The 24,260-nt window shown below is 39.1% G+C and overlaps 1 protein-coding gene across 3 annotated transcripts in view; it reads right to left on the reverse strand.

Moving 5' to 3' along the window:
* SARNP (SAP domain containing ribonucleoprotein) overlaps positions 1 to 24,260 on the reverse strand; it is a 55,513-nt gene that overhangs the window by 27,894 nt on the left and 3,359 nt on the right. For all 3 annotated transcript variants that reach the window (XM_081821822.1, XM_081821823.1, XM_006728746.3), the window contains exons 2-9: positions 18,765 to 18,864; positions 17,057 to 17,103; positions 16,765 to 16,832; positions 13,213 to 13,264; positions 12,297 to 12,370; positions 11,825 to 11,853; positions 8,492 to 8,517; positions 7,322 to 7,390 (exon numbers count right to left, since the gene is read on the reverse strand). In XM_081821822.1, the coding sequence (XP_081677948.1) occupies positions 7,322 to 7,390; positions 8,492 to 8,517; positions 11,825 to 11,853; positions 12,297 to 12,370; positions 13,213 to 13,264; positions 16,765 to 16,832; positions 17,057 to 17,103; positions 18,765 to 18,864 (465 nt within the window). The remainder of the gene's footprint in view (positions 1 to 7,321; positions 7,391 to 8,491; positions 8,518 to 11,824; positions 11,854 to 12,296; positions 12,371 to 13,212; positions 13,265 to 16,764; positions 16,833 to 17,056; positions 17,104 to 18,764; positions 18,865 to 24,260) is intronic.

The following is a 24,260-nucleotide window of genomic DNA, read 5'->3' on the forward strand; positions in this document are numbered from 1 at the left end:
GAGGGGTAGGGGTATTCCCCCAAAACTCTTGCTCAATGAAATACTCAATGAAATGTCTAAAAAGACCTACACTGGAGTTTTTCCCACCTACAATCCTATCTGCGTTTCTCTTGGGTCTCATGGGGCCCCATGAGAAAGGGGAATAGAAAGTTAAGTGGTGTACTTGGCCTAGGTACTGCTACTTGAGTATATGTTGGATGGAAAAGAACCCAAAACCACTTAGCAGGCTACTTCTCCAACTTACTTGGGATCTAAATCTTCTACCACTACCCCTTTAAAAAATATTCTACCAAACTCCTCACCATAGTTTATGGTTCTGCAGTACTTTCTTATAGTACCATGTTTGCAATGTCCTATGCATGGCCCCACAGTTCTTCCTTTGGAAAAGGTTTACATACACATACCTAAACTCTAACAATTATAGTCCCTCTGAGAAAGCTGGTGACCAACTTCTAAATCCATAGTGTGAACTTCCTTCTCTCCACATCCCTCTATACCAAAACCCACTGCTGAAGGGGAAGAACAAACATGTCTTCATTTATTTCAGATGGTGGAAGGGAATATAGATAGAATCAAATATGCCTTTCAGAAGAGTGAATGGAGACCAGCCCACTATCAGTTAGCAACAGTGAAATCTGGATGCTAGGAGACACTGGTGCTCTCCTGTGCTTAGAACTGACTCTTTGTCACACCTTCTTTGATATCTCAACAGATTTCAGTGACAGGAGCCTCAAAAACAAGGGAACTCCAATATCTCTCTCACTCTGAAGTGGTTCATCTCCAAGCAATGGTGAGCAAAAATATATAATTATATGAAAGGTTCATAAAAAGTAATCATTGCAGCCACCCAAGAATCTTCTAGCTACCAGCCTCAATAACAAGATAATGATCAATTAAGAGATATTTAACTTTTTAACCTTTTTATATTCTGACACTATATAACACAGACCACAATCATTAGGGAAGAAAACTGGCAAAAATTACAACACAGGAAAAGCAGACTTTATTGTTTATAGGCCTTAAGACAGCGCCATTAGGACAGTTACCTTAACACGAGCTACGAAGAGGGAAGGCGCAATAATATTCCAGTAGAGAAGTAGGGAAGATGTACTAAGGTCAACAGGGATAAAAGATGCCTATATTTTCTACTACTAATCAAGAACCAACAAGAAGCAGTAACACATGCCCCTCACATTCTCAGGGAGGGAAAAGAGCATAAACCACATTCCAGTTTTCTACTTAGTGCCTGGGCTTGGGTTTTGTTTTGTTTTGAATACTTACTTGGCTGGATGTCCTAAAGCATCAAGTTTCACTTTCCCAAATATGCCAGTGTTTGGGCGGGGGGGAATGAAAACAAAACAATCCAAATTAGCTATATCAGTTTACACCTTAACTCTAAGCCCAGATTTCGTTTTTATAAAACTAATGTCCTATGACCATCATCTATTAACTGAGCTGGCTTCCCATCTATTCCCTCTATCCATCTCTCACTCCTTTCAAAGATGAGTTTCTTATGTGCCAAGCCAAGTCCTGTCCTTCACCAATAGGACTAACCCAAACACTACCTCTCTTGGGAGACATGGAAAACTGACAGAGAAGGAAAAACAAAAACAAAACAAAACAAAAAAAACCACAACCAGTCAAGCACAAGACTGAAAACCTAGCTGGTGATCAATCAGAACCAACCAGGCAGAGGTTATTTATCTGGGTTTTGTTTTGTTTGAGGGTGTGGGAGGTTTCTCAGCCCATAGTCACCATGAGGCTTATATGAGAAAAGGCATGCCATTCTATCCTCAAATAGTCCAAAGAGTTAGAGGGGACAATTTACAGCCTCTTGTGTAAAAAATGTCTATAAATGCCAGTGCCATTCTTTGCCCTGTCACTTCCCATTATCCTAAACCAACAGGATTCTATTCACTGAGACTTGAGTTGGAAACATGAACGGACAGGCCTTTCTTAGGCAGGGGGAAAGGAGGAAGATGATTGGGGGCGGGGGGGGCAGATTTCTTTAAGTTTCTGTGTACTGCCTAACATGTATAGTATACTAGTGGAGCTGAAAGCTGAAATATATGAGCAGTCATGCAAAAGTCAGCCTAGGAAGAATAGAAGTGATTTGGTATCCTCAAATCTGTAATATGCTCAAAATGTAAATCTAAAATATAAAGAAAAGATAACCAGATTGTGACCAAAAAAAAAAAAAAATCAGTCATAAACACTATTGATCCATGGCTCATTTCCTCTCACACACTTTCTCTTTATAATTTACACTGGTCTGCAGAGGAATCTACCAAAGAGAAATCAGCAAGAAATCTGGGCCTTAAGCTGGATCAAGCAAACACAAACCCCATGCAACGCCCTTTTCGGGATACTAGAATTAAGAAGAGAAATCAAATCTCTATACTACCTGCTAACCTCTACTATTTGCATCTTATCAAACTGAAAGAGATCTGTGCCTAGAGAATAGTAAAACTTAAAGACAGGTGACCAAATTATATAGGAGAAGGCTATACTGGAACCCAGGATGAGGTGGACACAGTATACTGACCTAGCTGTTCCATAAATACAAACTTAATCATGTCACTAACCTTGGCCAACCAAATACTAGGTAGCATATCATCTCTGGTGATAGAGAACAGTTAAACACAAGATTTTGAACGAAACAACTCTGAGAATGTAACCAGTTGCAATTTCAGGATCTGGATCTAGAACTAAGTTCTATGGAAAAAGTTACTTTTAAAAAAGAACACTTCCTGGGGCGCCTGAGTGGCTCAGTCATTAAGTGTCTGCCTTCAGCTCAGGTCATGATCCCAGCGTCCTTGGATCGAGCCCCGCATCGGGCTCCCTGCTCCATGGGAAGCCTGTTTCTCCCTCTCCCACTCCCCCTGCTTGTGTTCCTGCTCTCACTGTGTCTCTCTCTGTCAAATACATAAAATCTTTAAAATAAAAATAAAAAAGAACACTTCCTTATCTCTTACTACTCCTTTTCCTCCAATTTCTCTCCTTGCACGTTCACTCTGAAATTTTTATATTCTACAGGCACAGAAACAGTGGTCCAAATATGTGGTCTGATCAAGGATTTCTATGCTACTTCAAGTGTGAAAACTGTATGAGAAATATAAGCTAGGCTTGAATTGCCCAATATACATGCAGCTATTTAAATTTAATTAAAAATTTCAGTTCACACTAGCTACATTTCAAGTAATCAATAATGACGTGTGGCTAATGACTACTATATTAGATAACACAGACTTATTCAATGAAACAATATTCTATAGGATATTTCCAACATCACAGAAAGTTCTATTGGACAGTGGTGGACAGCAAAACATCAGCATTTCTGGGACACTGTAATGGTTTATGGGGCAAAGTAGAGCCAACTGCTGAAATCAGGATGATTCTGAAAATCAGGACTTAATGATCAATGCAAACGAATCCATACTCAAAGAGAATATCTCAAAAGTCACAAGTCTCCAAGCAAAGTGGTCCCTGGAAGAAATCATACATACACCAGTACAGTGTTATTCAAAATGTGATCTGCCTCCTGGTGCTGACCCCCAAAGTGTTTACCATTTACCAGTCTGCAATAACTCCAGAAATCGTGAGTGCTTGGAAACTTCCAGAGTAATTTAACACTGCTGTGACATTTTTATTGTATTTTACAAAAGTACCACTCTGTAATGAATTCGAAAAAAAAATTTTTTAAAGTAAGCTCTCTGCCCAATGTGGGGCTTGCACTCACTCACGACCCTGAGATCAAGAGTCTCATGCAACTGAGTCAGCCGGGAGCCCCAATAAATTAGAAACTTAAAAAACTAGTCTTGGGATGCCTGGGTGGCTCAGTTGGTTAAGTGTCTGCCTTCGGCTCCGGTCACGATCCCAGGGTCCTGGAATAGAGTTCCACATCGGGCTCCTTGCTCAGCGGGGAGCTTGCTTCTCCCTCTGCCTGCCACTCACCCTGCTTGTGCTTGCTCTCTCTCTCTCTCTCTCTGACAAATAAATAAAATCAAAGATTTTGAGAGGGTAGGGTCAGAGGGAGAAGCAGACTCCCCATTGAGCAAGAAGCCCGATGCGGGACTCAATCCCAGGACCCTGGGATCATGACCGGAGCCGAAGGCAGTCACTTAACCAACTGAGCCACCCAGGCACCCTAAATAAATAAAATCTTAAAATTAAAAAAAAAACAAATTAGGCTTTTGCTAAAGAATTTGAGAAGCACTACTCTAGAACATAGGTATGGCAATGAACATCATCTGAAAACACAGGTCACATAGTCAGTTTTACCTATTACCATTATTTGCTTATAACCCAAGGGTTAAGTTTATTAATTTTGTTTAGTAATCTTTACACCTAGCATGGGGCTGGAACTCACAACCCCAAGATCAAGAGTCACACACTCCACCACCTGAGCCAGCCAGGCACCCAAACCCTTCAGACTTAAAATGGGAAATCTTATCAATGATCAACTAAAATACAGAAGTTAAATGACTCAAAGGCATAAAGTCAGGTAGCCAACAGAACTGAACTAAGAAGAAAGTGAACATTTATTAAGGGTCAAAGTGTCTTTTTAAGGGTCAAAGTGTCAATATGTTAGATAATTTCATATACCCAATTACTTAACTCTTCACAAACACAATGTTAGGTATTACTCCCAGTTTTATAGATGAAGACCAAAGAAGTTTAGTAATTTGCTCAAAGTCACAAAGCTAATAAATGTATCTCTTCATGCTTTACTTAGCTTCCTCTGGACTAAAAATGAAAGCAAGTCAAATATGGAGAAAGATTCTAAGGAAGTGAAAGTGAAAAGGCTAATATCCCTGTAATGAAATACTATGAAAATAATTCAGGTGGGCAGTATAAAGTGAGGGGCAAATTCGTCTCGGTAAAGTGTCCATATGAGCTACACAGTTGGAGATATGTTCAATTTTGTTAATTTTGATGGAACGCATACAATTTTTTTTTTAAGATTTTATTTATTTGACAGAGAGAGACACAGCGAGAGAAGGAATACAAGCAGGGGGAGTGGGAGAAGGAGAAGCAGGCTTCCCGTGGAGCAGGGAGCCTAATGTGGGGCTCGATCCCAGGACCCTGGGATCAAGACCTGACCTGAAGGCTGACGCTTAACAACTGAGCCACCCAGGCGCCCTACAATTCTTTACAGTGAGTTACTGCTGAGATTCTCAGACACCTGGTCTTCGTATACAAAAGGAGACAGATGAGAACTGGGGCCACAGAGCCAAGCACGCTTCCCCTTGGCAATCTAACAAAACACAAACGACTTGGTTTATAGTATATTCTTCCCAATTAAGCTGCATGTGGTTTAAGAATCACATACTCTGGGGCGCCTGGGTGGCTCAGTTGGTTAAGCGACTGCCTTCGGCTCAGGTCATGATCCTGGAGTCCCGGGATCAAATCCCGCATCGGGCTCCCTGCTCGGCAGGGAGTCTGCTTCTCCCTCTGACCCTCCTCCCTCTCATTCTCTCTGTCTCAAATAAATAAATAAAATCTTTTAAAAAAAAAAAAAAGAATCGCATACTCTGTCTACTCTCAACTCCAATTTTTTTTAAGATTTTATTTATTTATTTGACAGAGAGAGACACAGCGAGAAAGGGAACACAAGCAGGGGGAGTGGGAGAGGGAGAAGCAGGCTTCCCGCTGAGCAGGGAGCCCGATGGAGGGCTCGATCCCAGGACACTGGGATCATGACCTGAGCCGAAGGCAGACCCTAATGACTGAGCCACTCAGGTGCCCCACAACTCCTGAGTTTTTTAAAATTTCACATAAACTAGCAAATATTCCTACTGAACACCTATGGTCTCAGCATCAAGCTGGGCACAAAGACCTAATGCTATGCTTCTGGTAAGCATAAAAAATGTAATGTAAAGGGAAGGAAAATGGAGCAGTTGTGTATAAGGTTAGAAGTCCCAGTGGGGGGGGGGGGGCGCCTGGGTGGCTCAGATGGTTAAGCGTCTGTCTTCGGCTCAGGTCATGATCCCAGCGTCCTGGGACCAAGTCCCACATCGGGCTCCCTGCTCCTTGGGAGCCTGCTTCTCCCTCTGCCTCTCTCTCTCTCTCTCTCTGTCTCTCATGAATAAATAAAATCTTTAAAAAAAAAAAAAAAAAAAGAAGTCCCAGTGGGGCATAAGTGTTTACATTTTTTAGTGCTCAGTTTTTCTCCTGAGCAAAAATGTTAACAACCACAGTCAGGACAGTGTTTTCCAATGGATTTCCAGAGACCTAAATGCTCCCAGACTTAGTGGGAAATAATGACCCTTTAAACAAGTTTATTTATGTACGTATGTATGTACATAACCTCTACACCCAACGTGGGGCTCAAACTCACAACCCCAAGATCAAGAGTCCCATGTTCTTCCAACTGAGCCAGCCAAGTGCCCCAATGACATTTTTTCTTTTGATAGTTCTTCTGGTTTGAAACAGTCTTCCCTTAACCCTGTCCCCACTTCAACAACCAAGAAACATGCTTTCATTCTTACAGAACCAGACTGAGAGACTACCTGCTCAAGGCAAACAGGAGAATCCTCAGCATTTTCTCCAACAGCACATGCCTGGCGAAACTCCAAACATAACAATGCCCTATAGAATTGATCACTCCACAAAGCATGGTGTCAACAGTCACCTTGCTTAACAAACTCAATAATGTCAGTTAGCAGAGGAGCAGACAGAATGAAATAACTTTCTTGTTTTTGTTCCAGGGAACCTTCAAATTTTGTTTCTAGGTACCTTTGACCCAAAGACAGGATTTTCGTCTCCTGTTTCCATTAAGACTGTATTAGAGGGGCACCTGGGGCACCTAGGTGGCTCAGTCAGTTGAGCATCTGTCTTCAGCTTGGGTCATGATCCCAGGGCTCTGCGATAGAGCCCTGCATTGGGCTCCCTAATCGGCAGGGAGTCTGCTTCTCCCTCTCCTTCTGCCTCTCCCCTTGCTCGTGCGCGCACTCTCGCTCACTCTCTCTCTCTCATAAATAAAATAAATAAAATCTTAAAAAAAAAAAGACTATGTTAGAAGTTAAAGTAGATGTAGTAAGTTTTTAACATCACTCAATACAACATCTTAACCAAAAGAAATACAGAACATGTTCTAACAACTTGGGTGGAAGCTATGAAAAAAATATGCAGGAAAAAAAAAAATTCACTATGTGAAATAATTCCTGTAACGTAATCAATAGTCAGCGAGAGGAGGTGATAGTCAAAGGACTTCATGAAATGAAGTGCTGAATATGAATAGCTAGCTATATTCTCAGGACAGTCATTTCCAGGCTATGTAGGCCCACATTGCTCTAAGGTGGCAAAAACAGTACTTTACCTTTCTGGATATTGAAGAGACATTCAAACCAAACCTTTGGGCTCTTTCCTTTAGTTTATCCAGGTTAACCTATATAAACACAGGGGGAAAAACCCATATTTTTAAAAATCAAAACAGAAAATACAAAAGGCAGAAATTATAGTCCAAAGCTAAGAGTTCAAAATAGCCTACAATATCAAAGATACCCTATACGGCAAATCAGGACACTAAGCAGCACCCATCCAGCCACTAATTATTAAAAGACCTCTTCCGGAATACAGTAAAAAATTCAACACAGCCTCCTTTGTTCATCAAACGTGGCAAGAGCCTAAAGAGGGTTTAAGATAAAAGTAGGCCAAACACTGCTTTAAAAAGCTAATATCTAAATAATCACCTCCAAACAAGTCCATTATTCAGTCCAAAATCATTAAATCCTATACGTAGCCTCTTCAGTAGTTCTTAATTCCAGCTCTCCTTTCTTCAGAAGACAAATCTACCACCAGTATCCAACTTAATTTTCTTCCTTCCTTTTTCTTGGAAGCCCTGATATACAACACTTACTATCATAAGGATGTACAGGACATTTTCATTACTACTGCTGCTGATACTCTTACATTTCAGCTTCATTTCCCATACTGCACTGTAACTTCAAGAACAGGATTTTATAAAGCCAAACATATTTCACCCACAGCATGTGTTTCCATTTTCTGAACATGCCACTGAGTCACAATGGTCTGGAAGGCATCTTGTTCTACCAGTCTTCAGTCTATGATTTAGTGTTGAAAAATACCAATATCTACCAAAAGAACTCGTAAGTTGCTTCCACAGATTTGCTTGTGGTAACTAAATATTAGACATTTTTCAGAGCCATTAGACAAGGCCTAAAACTACAGTACCATAAAACAAAGAATTATATGGACTGTCCACTAGCTAACAAAATCTACTCATTTTTTTCAAGAGGAATGACAGGAAGGAAGATGTCTATAGTGACTTGGAAGATGTGGCAATTTTCCTGACCTCTTAGTACTCAAACAATCCATTTTATTCAGGACATAAAACACTGTACTGAAAACAGACAGTCACCAAACTCATGTGATCTCAGAGATTCCTCTATCTGGGAGCTGTTTCTAACTTTAAAACCAGAGTTAAGATGTGTCTCTCAAGGTATTAAAAAAAAAAAAGATTTCTTACCATAGGCTTGGCATCAGATGACAGACCTAAAGAAGCAAATAAAAGTTTTATTTAACATTTTTAAACATCATTTATGATTTTTATGAAGCTGACAGTCTTCAAATCAAATTAGTAGGGAAAAAGTACACAAGACAAATATCCTTTATCTTATGATGAGGAAAGAAAAAAAGGCAAACATTGCATCTAGAGATCACGTCTGCATTCACTGCTGATGGGAACATAAAATGTACAGCCGCTTTGGAAAGCAATTTGGCAGTTCCTCAAAAAGTTAAACAGTTTACCATATGACCCAGTAAGCCCACTTGTAGGTATACACCCAAGAGAAATGAAAACATACATCCACACCAAAACCTGTATATGAATGTTCATAGCAGCATTATCTATAGTAGCCAAGAAGTGAAAACAACGCAAATGTCCATCAGCTAATGAATGGATAGGTAAAATGTGGTATACCCAATGAAATATTATCCAATATTAAAAAGAAATGAAGTACTAATGTATCCTACAACATGGACAAACCCTGAATACATTATGCTAAGAAGCCAGTCACAAAAAACTACAAAGTGCACAATTCCATTTATATGAAAGCAGATTTATATGCACAGAAAAAATGAATGGTTGCTTGGGTGGGGGTGGAAGGAGGAATGGGAAACAACTGCTAATGGATACAGGGTTTTTTTGGGGTGATTAATATGTCCTAAAATTAGACTGAGGGTGCCTAGGTGGATCAGTCAGTTAAGCGTCCGCCTTCAGCTCAGGTCATGATCCCGGAGTCCCAGGATCGAGTCCCGCATCGGGCTCCCCACTCAGCAAAGAATCTGCTTCTCCCTCTGACCCTCTCCCCTCTTATGCTCTCTCGCGCATGCTCTCTCTCAAATAAATAAATAAAATCTTAAAAAAAAAAAATTAGACTGAGACAATGGTTGCAGAACCCTGTGAATATATTCTTTAAAAACCAGTGAATTATATACAACTTTAAATGAATGAACTACATGGAATATGAGTTATATCTCAATAAAGCTGTTAAAAAAAAAGAAAGACATCACATCTGGACAAAGGAGCAGAGCTACCATCATAATAAATTAAAATTTAAAAATAAATTAATTAATTAAAATTACAGCTGCTTAAAGCCAATGTCCCATCCTGAAATTATCACTAAGAAGCAAGTAAATTGGCCTGTAGGCCCAATCCTAATCTAAGTCAATAATTCTTAAAACTTTTCCAGGGCGCCTGGGTGGCTCAGTAGTTTAAGTGGCTGCTTTCAGCTCAGGACATGATCCCAGGGTTCTGGGATCAAGCCCCACGTCAGGCTCCCTGCTCAGTGGGGAGTCTGCTTCTCCCTCTCCCTCTGCTGCTTCCCCTGCTTGTGATCTCTCTCTCTCAAATAAACAAAATCTTAAAAAAAAAAAAAAACTTTTCAGAATTTTATTTTAAGTCATCACAATCTTGGAATTGGTTCCCTAACTCTCCACTGTAAACATTCAGGTACAGATTCAACTTTTACCACAACCCATGTGCTAGGAACTGTTAGATGTTTTTATGTTCTCACTCATAAAAAGTACTTCCGTTTAAATGTTGCCAAACTCTTCTTTTAAGAGGTACTCTATAGGTTAAGGATGTTAGAATTAAAAGAATACTGTAAATATTATCAATACATTATTTTATTGATCAGGTTTCCTTTTTAGACTATTAATTTTAACTTTTGTCTTTCCCCAAATAGTACCATCTAAGGTCTTTAATAATTTTTGCTGTACTATCACCAATCCTACTGCATCTCTCTTAATATAACTAAAAGCCAGAAAATATCTGTTTCTAAAACATGTAGTGAGGGCGCTTGGATGTCTCAGTTAAGCATCTGTCTTAAGCTCTGGGATGGAGACACACACTGGGCTCTGCGCTCAGTGAGGAGTCTGCTTCTCCCTCTATCACTGCCCTTCCCCCCAGCTCGTGCTTCTCTCTCAAATAAATAAATAAAATATTTGGAAAAAAAAAATAAAGTAAAACATGTAGTGATAGTGACCAGAATTTTGCTAGTCTTTTAAAAAGCACAGCAAGTGGCGCCTGGGTGGCTCAGTTGTTGAGCGTCTGCCTTCGGCTCAGGTCATGATCCCAGGGTCCTGGGATCGAGCCCCGCATCGGGCTCCCCACTCTGCGGGAAGTCTGCTTCTCCCTCTCCCACTCCCCCTGCTTGTGTTCCCTCTCTCACTGTCTCTCTCTCTGTCAAATAAATAAATAAAATCTTTAAAAAATTAAAAATTGAAAAAAAAAAAAGCACAGCAAAATATTAGATCTTTAGAGGACGTGTTCTTAACACACTTCAAACAGATCACTAAGAAGACTAAATTAGATTAAGAGATTACATTTAAAATTTAAGTCTCTAAAACTGGACTATGTTATTTTTAAGAATAACTTTCTTCCTAATTTATTATAAGATACATACTCATTGCAGAAATTTTACAAACACAGACAAGCAAAAAGAAGTCACTCAAAATTCCATCAACCAGAGAAAGTATTAACAATTAGAACATATTCCCTCCAACCTTTTTTTTTTTTAGTTTTCATTTTTAAGTAAACTCCACACCACACATGGGGCTCAAACTCACAACCTTGAGATCAAGAGTTGCATGCTCCACCAACTGAGCCAATCAGGCACGCCCCCAAACCTGTTTTTCTATCCATACATGCACTTCTATTACCAAAAGGGAAATACACTGCTAATATAATTTTATAATTTGTTTTCACTTAACATTTTTCTGACAAATACTCTCCAGTATCATTTTAACAACTGCATAATCTACTATACTACGGTAGACATTTATTTAACAAATTCCCTATTGTATATTACATTGTTTCTAGTTACTGATCATGAAAAATAATGCTGTGATAATCCTTATGGTTAACTAAGTCTTTAAGCATATCCAACATTATTTCCTTGTAAATTCCTAGAAGATTCCAAGATTGTTGAGGTAAAAGATACTCTCTTTTCTCTTTCACCACTTACTCTAGGCAGTATGATATGGGACAGGTACATAATAATTACATGCTGACTTGAGACACCAGAATAACTAGGCAAGGTACTGGAAACTTCTCTAAAGATGTCCAAGAAAAGGAAAACAAATGTTGGCACTTCCTCCTATTCTCATAACTTCAGCCCCTTCTCTAAATTGCCCAGGAAGGCTTAAGTATGGTTTTACCTCAAGCAAAAAGGTGAATGTTATAACTTCTTAAAAGCTTCTAAAGCTAACAAGTTTACCTTAATTTGGAGAAATCTGTTGTGACAAAAAAGTTAAAATATAAAGGTAACTTTTTTTAGAAGAGTCTCTGTATTCTTACCTTTTGATGGAACTGAAGAAATCCCAAATCTGTAGAAAAAAAAAACAAGCTAAATTTTAGGAAGCTGTTCAGACTCCCTGTTGTCTGTCTCCGTGTCAAGTGTACATATGGCACTTCTTGCTTGTGATCTCAAGACTTGCAATCATTAGCTAATTCTAACAACCCCACGAAAGAGGTTCAGTTTACTCTTTTTCTCACCAAGAGATCAGAGAATAAGCTAAAAGTGAAGCCTCATCAAAATTAGAAGTAACAGTTCCTGATTTTTACCTATTACAAAAATCCTGCTTGATGAGACCTAATCTACAGCTACTACATCCAAATCAGCAGCAAATTCTGAAAAGAGCCAAAAAAGTGTTTCTTTTCAGCAAGGTGTCTATTTTACTTAAAATCAACAATATATTTAAAACCTAGGATCATACCCCTCCACCTTCATCTTATCATCATCTCAGATCCAAAAGGCCGGCACACTCACCTTGCTGCCCGGGCAGCTTTCTTACTCTCCAAGCTCACAGGTACATTGAATCGTTCAGCTCTCTTCTGCATTCTCTAGGTGATAAAAAGACAAAAGAAGGGGAAAAGAAAAATTCATTTCTGGTTTCCTTAAGGAGAAAAGTTGTTTAGAAGTTTGTGTCTTTAGAACATCAGGAGTATATTTCATAAGGTCTAAACTGAGAATACTGACAATCCTAGAGGATATCAGGTTATATCTCTCCAGGGCTTACCTCAACAGCCCTTTCCAGAAAGCAAACACAAAAGACTATTATTACATTCATGTCCTCAAAAAACAAAAGGAAAGGAATAAAATAAAACCCACATTCTGCATGAAGCCGAGAAGACAAAAGCTGTGTTTGGTTGACCTTTGCAAAGGGATCAAAGGAACAGCTTGGTTCCAACACTAGTGGTACTCTTTCAGTTAGAAATGAGGCAGCATTGTCCTATGTCATCTCTACTTAAAAGGTTACAAACCAGCCCCCCCAACACACACACACACAGATCTCAATTGGAGACCTTCAGAGATCCTGACACAGAATCCAGAGAAATTTCTGTCTTACCAGCTATCAAGTAGTGACATCTTCCCTTATTACTTTTCATCTCTTCCAAGGTACAATCCTCCCAAACTCTAATCTAGTTTGTAAACATCTTAAAGAGGGTTACCACTAAGGCCTCAGGACTATATACAAAAAGACTAGGGCTTCAAAGGTGACTATGCCAGCCCAAATATTTTCCCAAGTGAAGATGGTAGAAAAATGTATCAATACCAAAATCTGTCAATACTGATTTTCTGCCTATGAGTTAATTTTTTTAGTGATTATACAGGTAGAATAAAAGGTAAGAAATAGAAAGATATAGAGAGAGACTGCTTTTCTACTAGGGAGCAGAAAACCTACCTCAGTCTGTGGTATCTCAGATATAATTTTTACCACTTTCTTCTCTGCTGCCCTGGAAAAGAAGAAAAATTTTTTTAAAACCAGAAAACTTGATCTTCTAACCCAAAACCTTAAAATATATAAGAATACACCTGAATCATGTCCTTTGTCCCCTATCTCTCCATCACCCCTTAGCCCAAAAAAATATGAAGCCCATTAGAACTTCAGTTCCTTGAGCTGCCATCTTTTGATAAGAGTTCAAATAGTAGACTAACCTGCTTTGCTAAACTATAAAAAAGTAATCAAGAAAGAAGTCTGGTTAAATATATTGGGCTGAAAGGAAACACTCAAAGGGCACCGGAAACCACTTCTTTTACTTTTAGGAACCTTAAATTTACTTTTGGACTAATGACTATTCCTCCAACCCTCATTTAAATGGCAGCTCTCAATTTTCATCAAAATAACAATTAACGAGTTCTCTACAAGCTCTGGTTTCCTTCTTTTACAAATCCCTTATTTCTCCCACAGGGACTGTAGCTCCAGCTGGAACAGTCAAAGTGAGACAAATAAAAATGCCAAAGGGAGTGGGAAGAAAAAAGGCTAACGGGAGTTTGAATTAGGAAAACATGGTTAAGTTACTAGTCAAAAGATTTAAGAGAAAACAAAAGAGGGGGGACCATCGGGGCGGGAGACAAAGTTCGGAAATACCCAGGATAAATGGAAGGGCATTAACCCTCCACCAAACAACTCCCATAAAACTGTGGGTCATAACCAGTCTCATTAAGGTCCCTCATTTAGAGACATGGGCAGCCTTTGTTCCAATATCCCGGACACTTTTCCCATTTGATGCCCTGAAAGGTAGTAATGGCTTAATGGCATTTTCAGAGGAAGCAATTCTGGAACAGGAACTTACTCTCTCCATCCTTTTGTTGGAGGTCCTGGACTGACAGATAAGCAATGGGTGCCCCCTGCTGACCATAACTACATCCTACAATATTTAACTACCCTGGTTAAGGGTAGGGGGGTGGGAGGGATCAAACTAGAAACAGTAGCATATTTTTGGAGAACCTCAAGCCCAAGATGAAGGGGATCTCCTTTTGAATGGCCGAAGTAACTAAATTAGCCCAGAATATTCTTAACGGAAATCCTGAATTCTCATTTCCTGGTCATCCGTACTTCCCCAACCCTCTGTCTTGTTCAGACAGAAAGGGACACTGAAGTTTAATGTTTTACTTGAAGTCAATGCCATTAAGACAACAGTCTTCTCCACCAATCCCAAGCTAGTGACTTTCTTCACATTTTCATCTTGAAGCACAATCACTGCAGTACACCTTGTGGCAGAAAGGGAACCCCAGAAAGGACGCTTCTTTCTGCTGTGTTCCAGCTCCCTCAGGCACAACTAAGCTCAAGCAATAAATACACATCACATTCTGGAACTCACAGGAAATTTATTTTCTTTGCTGTTAAATTTCTCTCCTACCCAGTCACATATGAGACATTCTCCAAACTATAGGGACCCAGAACCTTTCTAAACCCTACTGTGGTCTAGCCACTACTAACACTCTAAAGAGCAAAAACCACCCTCCCAACACACACATTTTCAATTTCCTTGTTTAGAAATTCATTAATAAAATTTAAACGCTCTAAATAAGAGAATCACACATTTTACATATTCTAATGATAATGAACTTCTATAAATTTTCAGACTTCATTGTTAAACCACAGAAGCCAATTATCATTGTATTCACCTCATCTTCCTTCTTGCTCCTGAGGTCCCCAAAACATCGCTACTTTAATGGTATTCCTAAGCCATTTCCTTAAGGCATTACATCCAAACATAAACCTCCTATGATGGACGATAACCACATGGCTTTAAAAAGCAGTATTATTAGGGGCGCCTAGGTGGCTTGGTCAGTTAAGCGTCCAACTCTTAATTTGATTTCCCCTCAGGTCATGATCTCAAGAGTTGTGAGATCGAGCCTGCATCAGGTTCTGCGCTAGGCGTGGAGCCTGCTTAAGATTCTCTCTCCCTTTGCCCCTCCCTCCCCTTCCTAAAAAAAAAAAAAAGTAGTATTAGTAGATAAAATATAATGAAACATTAAATGTACATCCCCTGTGATGCAGCAAATCCACTGCAGGGGATTTATCATATGGACATACTTATGTATAAATACATAAATAGTTGCGTAAGGACATGCAGCACTGCATTTTCTGCTTTATGAATTATCTAAATGTCCATCAACAAGAGATTGGTTAAGTTACTGTTCATCCATAGAACAGGGTACTGTTAGCTTCTAGAAAGAATAAGGTTCTGGGGTGCCTGGGTGGCTCAGTCGTTAAGGGTCTGCCTTCGGCTCGGGTCATGACCCCAGGGTCCTGGGTTTGAGCCCCACATCGGGCTCCCTGCTCTGCGGGAGGCCTGCTTCTCCCTCTCCCCCTGCTTGTGTTCCCCCTCTCACTGTGTCTCTCTCAAATAAATAAATAAAATCTTTAAAAAAAAAAAAAAAAGAATAAGGTTCTAAGTTGATAACTACTAACTCGGGGTGATAGGTATATGGGGTCTACTATACTTTTCTCATAACTTGTGTACATACTTGCAATTTCTCATAATAACAAGCTAAAAAAAGAGACCTACCACTTACAAAGATAATTAACCCCATTTCATTCAGTTGATGTGAGGATTAAATGAGAATACATGTAAAACACCTAGAATCCTGCCCTGTATATAACATTTAAATAAAAACATTACTGTATAATGATACAAAAAGATCTGAGAAAAATCAAGAAACCCACAATATGCGTAGTGCATGTAACTGTATATACACATATACACAAACTCCCCATGTAACATTCTAAAAGAATATACTGAAAACCTCTGGGAAGTCAGATAGGGGATGGAGACAAGGGGTACATAATTTTCAGTTTATATACTCCTCTATGTAGTGTTTGACTTTTCACTAGCACACAGTCTTTTATAATGCATAAATACAGCTATGAGGAACAAAAATGTTAAAAAGGATTCAACTGTTACTAATGTGCTGGATTTGAGAGCCCCCCAAAAAGATGTTTATGATCAACCTTTTGTTTGTTTATAATCAACCTTGTGGGACAGTTTAAATAAATCAAGGCCCACTTTCCACTCTAGTACTCTGTCCTCCCTTCCTCCACTGTAAATCAAAAAGGAAGAGAGAATACAGTGTTACCTAAGAGACATCATCTCTGCTCAGCACCCTCCACCCTTACAAAATTCCTTATACATAGAGAAATCTAGATGATTCTCTATACAGAAAAATAATCATCTATTATGGTGCTACAACAAAGGCTAGAACTAAACTCTGCCTGGGTTTGAAGTCTCCTGGTCCTAATTATCTATTACATAACCCAGAGACAAACTACGTTGCTTCACTGGGACCATGTACTTGAAATGAAGTAGACTCTTCTGAAAATGTATGATCTAACGAGAAATGAAAAAGCCAAAGGAAATGCGTAAGAGGTAAAGAGAGTAAAAGACTAAACTCCTCCAAAACCCACAACTATCTGTCCTGTACTCAGACATAAAAAAGGGATAGTTACACATCAACAGTTTTCTCAGGGGGTTCTTCCTCTTTGACAGGCAGTTCTATGGGCTTTGGTTCTTCTTCCTAAAACCAAATGAAACAATAGTTAATATAAATCAACAGTAAATACCCATCAATAAAAGAATATAAGAACTCAAAAATGAGCCAGTTTTTCAGAACCTTCATTCCCCCTCTATGCTCCCCTAACAAGTTAGCATTTAAGCCCTCTAATGATTGATGTTAAGCAATGTGGCCAAGGAAGCGGCACGTTGCCAGGCCAGTGACTAACCTTACTCTCTCCAACTCACCTCTGTTTCATCTCCCAGTACATCTTCTTCATTTGCCTCCTCTTCAGCTAAAGAATATTAAAATATTCAGGTCAAGCCCTGCTAAAAAACCATCTTGATCACTGTTCTTAGGCTAAAATTATAATCATTTTGCTTTCCCAAAATAAAATTCAATAACGGAAGGCAGAACTGATGCTCATCAAATCTGATCCACATGGAGATGATAAAACAGTATTCTCTACCTAACACTAATACAAAGTTGAACTCCAGCTGGACTGAAATACTGTAATGAGGTCAAACTATAACATTAATAAAAAGTAATGTGGGAGAATATCTTTAAGATTTAGTGGTGGGGAAGGATTTCTAAAAAAAAACAAAACCCTGAAACAAAAGTAATATATGAAAAATTGCAGATTTTCCAAAACTAAGGACACCATGGAAAAAGAAAGAAATGACAAAGAAGGTATTTTTGTCTAAAACCAACAGGGAACAGTCACTAGGAATATAAAATAAATGTCTACAAACTAACAAGTGAATTAAGGGGAACCCCACTAAAAACACAGCAAAGGAGAAACCCTAAGAACCATGAGCACAAGAAATGTTCAAACTTTTTAATTAGAGGAACGTAAATTGAACCAAAAGATTAACAAAAATTAAGCCACTTGATAGGACAGTGCCAAGTTTAGATGCGTGGAGAAGATACAAGAACCCTAATGCACTGAAGAATGTAGATTTACAGAGCAATTGAAAACAATTTGGCAGTGCTTAATCATATCAAGGATACATTTATGAACAGATATTAATTAGCAATCCCACTCGTGGGCATTTACCCCAGAAGAAACTCACACAGAAATATAAAGAAACATGAAAGTAGTAGTCTAGGAGGCAATACAGGTGTTTGTCACCAGGTAAATTAAGTAAAATGTGGTGGATTCCATACATGACGGAACACTATGCAGGAATTCGAATCAATAGACTACATGACTACACAGCCACAGGCCACATGAATATGAATATATCTTAAAAAAACACATGGTACTTAAAGAAAAGAAGTGGGAAGTAAAGTTAGGCTATGGCCTCACTGCCAATTATATAAAAATGTTGTATACCAAACAACACTACATGGTTTGCAAGGACAAAGACAAAAAATACATATCAAGCACAACAGAATAGCTGCCTAAGGGAGTTGGGAATGGGTATTAAAGGAAATAAATAAAAATCAGAACTGAGACTTGCACAACCTGGGATGATAATATGCCTTAAATAAAGCTGGCTTTGTTTGTTGTTAAAAAGGTGAAATTATAGAATGTCAGAGTTAGAAGGGACCAGAGATTCCTTAGGTTCATGAATTTCAAGGGTGGCAACATTTGTCTCATTTCATAGATCAGAATAGACACCTAATCATGTAAATACTGACTATTCAAAGTTAACCAAGTAAATTTCTGGCATAAGAGGAATCAGAATCCAAATCTTCCAATTCTCAGTCTAATGATACTTGTTTTAGCATACTTCCTTTCAAACAATTTGCTAAAATAAAATTTAGTGTCTTAAAAAAGGGGGGAAGGGTGTATTTCTTTGCTTTATAACCACTGTTTTGGATGATCAAGAGTTTTCTTGATAAAGAGCTTATATCACCAACAACCTAAAGGAAAAGGAGAAATCTTCCATATGGCAGAGCTGAAAAATTAATCCCTTCACTCATATCACTCTGCCTCTACAAAACACTCACCATGCTCTTCAAGATATGCCTGGAGCCGGTTGATGAGATCTTGTTTTATTCCCTTGGTCTCCAAGCCACGAGCAAGACATTCCTGCTTTAGTTCAGCAAGCTGAGAAAAAAGAATAAAGCTATTCCTTAGTTAACAGAATGAACCTGGTGATTAAAAAAAAAAAAGTTTTCACAAGAAAAAAAGAAAAGTTCAATCCCAAACTACTGCTCTTAAACCCACCAAGCCTCCAGATCCACAAAGTTGGCCCACTTCTAATGATATTCAATATGCAAGAAGACTTTTCTAACAGATGGTGAAGAATAAATGTCTTACTTTAATAGAATTTTTACCTATTCATGCAACTATTTATCATTACAAATCCCTAAGTATTTCGACGGGGGGGGAGATCTCCGCCCCCCCCATTACTGTACCAGCTAGCATACAGAAAAAAATGAATCTTTAAGTAGAAAACCTAATTATCTAAAAGCAGATTCTTCTTACTATTATCCCAGATCCTTTACTGCAATTTACTATTTACCTGCATACAAACCTCACCACTGAAGAATTAGGTAGACGTGTTAGCTAGTTTAATGTCAACAATGAATCGATTAAAGGATCTATGTCAAAATGGAAAAAATATCCAATGGCATGCTATCAAGTTCTGTGGAAGAGTTTTAAATCAGTAATTTGACTAAACATATAACAGGTATCACCTTTGCAGACAACAGAAGGAGGAAGGAAGACTTGATGAATTACTGACAGAACTAAGGGGCAGGAAGGGCAAGAAGGGGAGCTCTTCAGAGAGAACAATGAGCCAAAAAGAAGATTCAATTTGGAAGGACTAGGTATCCCTATAAAGTATTACATTTATATTCAAAGCTTAAATTGTTCAAAAACCAGATGAGCAAGATCTGACTCAACAGTAACTCAAAGGATAAAGACCTCAGAATTTTAGATGTTTACAAGTACAAAGAGGGTTAACAGTATAATCTGCTACCAAAGTAATTCAAGATTATGGTAACTGAAAAACAGATCTATATTAAATGATTATTTCTTATTTTAAGAAGCATAATGACATGCCGATCCATAGAGAACAAGCAAGAAAAGGAAGGCTCCAGAAATCCTATATGCAGATCAGTGCACAAATAGATGGGCACTGAAAGAAGACTTCACTGGCTTTGAAGTACAGATCTATGATCAACCAGAAGTCAGAAAGCAGATCCCCATAGAAGGAACTTTACAATTAAGGGAATATGCTAGGCATCTCTGGAAGGCTTTCAACCAAGGGAGCATTTGAAAATGGAGAGGGGAGCTTCCCCCCGCCCCAATACAATGACTGGGCAGGTGGAGCATTCAGTGAGTAGGTCAGGCAAGCAGGGATACTATGTGGAGAACTATCCTACTCAACAAACCAATAGCACCCTCTACTGAGAAACATAATAGGTAAATCACCCATTAAAAGCATAACACGGCCTCTCCTAAAGTCACCTGGGTTCAAATTTCAGCTTTACTACTTACAGCTGTGTAACCCTGGATGACTAACTTAACCTCTCTGTGCCTCAGTTGCCTATGAAATGAGGATAAGGCAACAGTACCTATACTCTAAGGCTGTTAGGATGATTAAATCAGTAAATATCTGTAAAGCATTTACAACAGTACTTGGCAGCTAGTAACCACCTCGTAAGTGTTAGACACTGGGTGAAGGATGAGACAAGATTAGACAGAATCACTGCTTCTCAGATTTCCAAATTTCACAGATCAATGTATTTTTAATTAGGCAGACTGATGGGGCTGCCAACTTTTTATAATATTCCAGCCAGATGGACTGATATGTTTGTTAAAAACAATAAAAACCAATTACTAGAAAACCATCACACACTTGGATGTAGCAGTGACGCCAAACTGCTATAAAAGTTTCTAAAAGCTTACTAATTTTTTTTTTTTTAACTTACGGTTAACCAGTAATAGTTCATGACCCACACTGGCCTTCAGACCATACCCTGAATACTATTAATCTAGAATCTAGACCCTAAGTGATCTCTAAGGTCCATTTCTTAAGAATCCGGATCTTTCCCACATTGGTACTTTGTTTCTTCATTTTCTCTCTGCTTCCTGGAGAACAAGGCTTTTGATTTTAGTTACACCTTAAAGTTTCATTGGTTTGGGGCATCTGGGTGGCTCAGTCGGTTCAGCGTTCAGCTCTTGGTTTGGGCTCAGGTCATGATCGCGGATCATGGGATCAGGCCCCACCTAAGGGTCATCACTACTTGTGGGATCTGCTTAAGATTCTTTCTCCCTCCCTCTCTCTCTTTCTGCTCCTCCCCGAGTGCATGTGCATGCCCATGCTTGCTTGCTCATGAGCAGGCTGTCTCACTCACTCACTCAAATAAACAAATAAAATCTTAAAAAAAAAAGTTTTGTTTGTCCATTATAAAAGTATTATGTTTACTGTAGAATAGTTTGAAAATTCTGAAAAGTATAGAGGAAAATAAGTCTTACGTAACCCCAGCAAATGGACATCATTTAACATTTTAAATACATCATTTGTGTGCGTGTGTTTAGAGGGTGCTGGTTGTTTACAAAGCAATACAACTTCTTTATTTCTTGTAACCCTTAATCTTCCTCAGAAGCCTCCATTCCCTTTCCCCCCTGGTTTAACACTTTTTGGTAAATATTCAGGTAATTCAAATTTCAACGTTCTAACAGAGTTGTTCTTCCCTTCTCTTTCCTTCCCCAAATTGTGCCTAGATACAGCCAAGGTTTACAAAAACTCCCAGCTGACAGGGAAAAGGACAGTGATGGTTTTTGCACAGGCTGCTGATCTAGACTTGGGAACTGACAGATTGGTACAACTGGTAGTGTAGCATGGATAGTATCCATCACTGCTGACGACTGGCCCTGCCACTGCCTTTGGTTACTGAAATCTCAGCCCCCACCAGTTCCCAATCCCTAACCCCAGATCTTTGGCTCATTCATAAGGTCAATAACAGCCTAACACTATGTCACAATGCCTACATCACTCACCTCACTTCATCTCATCACGTAGGCATTTTATCTCACATCATCATAAAATGGGTGAGTATAGTACAATAAAGTATTTTGAAAGAGAGCACATTCATATAACTTATAGTATATAATTTTTCTGTTATTAGTTGTTGTTAATCTGTTACTGTATCTAATTTATAAATTAAACTTTATTATAGGTGTGTATTTATAGGAAAAAATACAGTATACGTAAGGATTCAGTACCCTAGGTTTCAGGCAACCATTGGGAGGTCTTGGAACATAACTCCCACGAATGGGGTAGGGGAAGCTACCGTATACCCAGAATCTAATTCCTTCTGGTCTTTCATACAGATTACTGTAACTCTTAGCCCTTGCACCTCATTATAGTTCATTCTCCACAAAGTATCCAGAGTAAACTTTTAAAAATTTAAGTCAGGAAAAAAAAAATTAAAGTCAGAACATGTCATTCCTCTATTCAAAACCCCTCCATTGGTTTCCTATCTCAAGGGTAAAAGCCAGAGTCCTAATGATCACCTATAAGGTCCTCTTATAACACTTTGCACAAGACTCACTCCTTGGGGCGCCTGGGTGGCTCAATTGGTTAATCCTTTGCCTTTGGCTCAGGTCATGATCCCAGAGGCCTGGGATCAAGCCCCACATCGGGCTCCCTGCTCAGCAGGAAGACTGCTTCTCCCTCTCCCATTCCCACTTGTGCTCTCGCTCTCTAATAAATAAATAAAATCTTAAAAAAAAAAAAAAAAAAAAAGACTCACTCCTTTACCTCCGAGTCTCTGCTTTAACATCACCTTCTCGATTAAGGCTTTCCCCAGTCACCCTATTTAAAATTTCAATACCCACAGTCCCACTGTACTACACCTAACACCTTTCCTATTTTTCTCTACAGACCTTATCACTATTTAACATACTATCAATTTTACTTATTTAACTGTCTGCTTTGTTCACTGCTCTATGCCCAGAACATATGGTAGCTGGCACCTGGAAGGCACTCCATAAATATTTCCTGAATAAGTCCCAAACCTTTACCATCAGCTCTCAGCTCTTGCAAAGGAGACCCACGTTTCCAACTATGATTAGACATCTCCAAGTGCAAATCTCAAAGACACTTAAGCCCAAAACTGAACTTATCTTCTTTGCTGCACGAAACTGGCTTCTTCTCCTCTCAACCTAGACTGCTCAAACCTGTGATTCACCTTTCATTCCTCCCACATCTAACTCATCTATAAATACTTACAATTTTATATCCCAAATTTCTTTCAAATTCATTCCCATTCTAATATCCACTACCGTATTTCAGGTCTTACTAAGTTTATTCACTTGACAGTGTTTGAACACCCACTCCATCAAGCATTATCGTAGATACAAGGAAATAATCATAAAGAAAAGAGAAAGTTCTTGCCCATGTGGAGTTTACAATCTAGTAAGAAAACAAGGCAACCAATGATCATATACATAAAGTTTAATATAAAAAGGTACAGGGTCCTACGAAAGTATTTAAAAAGTGGTCTGATCATGTGTGTGGATATGGAGAACTTATCCTACCTAAGGGTTCCTTGGGTAAATGATGTTTGGCTGATATCTAAAGGGAACTAGTACTTAATTAGACAAAGGTATGGGGGATGGAGGTGGCAGGAGCACTGCAACCGAAAGCATGTGTCAGTTCTGGGTTCCGAGGTAAAGAAAGGCAGCAGTGCAGTGATTAAGAACATGACTTTGGGGGCGCCTGGGTGGCTCGGTTGGTTGGGCGACTGCCTTCGGCTCAGGTCATGATCCTGGAGTCCCGGGATCGAGTCCCGCGTCGGGCTCCCTGCTCGGCGGGGGGTCTGCTTCTCCCTCTGGCCCTCCCCCCCCTCATGTGCTCTCTGTCTCTCTCATTCTCTCTGTCTCAGATAAATAAATAAAATCTTAAAAAAAAAAAAAAAAAAGAACATGACTTTGGAGACAGACTACCTGGATTTGAGTCACCACTTATTAGCTCTGCGACCTAGGGCAAGTTACTCAATCTCTCTGAGCTTCCATTTTTCTCATTTTAAAATGGCGATAACAGAGGCATTTACCTTACAGGGTTATTATGAGAATTAAATCAGTTAATGTATGTAAATAGCTTTGACCAGACCTTGCCACATAGTAAATACTAAGTAAGTATTATTAGTAATTAACGAACACAGCTATTCTGAGAAATGAAATGAAATAAAGCCACTGTGGTTGGGAGTGTGAGAAACTAAGCTGGAGAGATTGGCAGGGGTATAATTAAAAGATTTTAAGCAGAGATTGACTACTATAATAAAAATCTAGGGGCGCCTGGGTGGCTCAGTTGGTTAAGCGACTGCTTTCGGCTCAGGTCATGATCCTGGAGTCCCTGGATCGAGTCCCGCATCGGGCTCCCTGCTCGGCAGGGAGCCTGCTTCTCCCTCTGACCCTCCCCCCTCTCATGTGCTCTCTCTCTCATTCTCTCTGTCTCAAATAAATAAATAAAATCTTTAAAAAAAAAA

This window comes from Leptonychotes weddellii, chromosome 5, assembly GCF_054177405.1.
Source record: "Leptonychotes weddellii isolate Sample4059 chromosome 5, ASM5417740v2, whole genome shotgun sequence".
In the NCBI taxonomy this organism is placed as follows: Eukaryota; Metazoa; Chordata; class Mammalia; order Carnivora; family Phocidae; genus Leptonychotes; species Leptonychotes weddellii.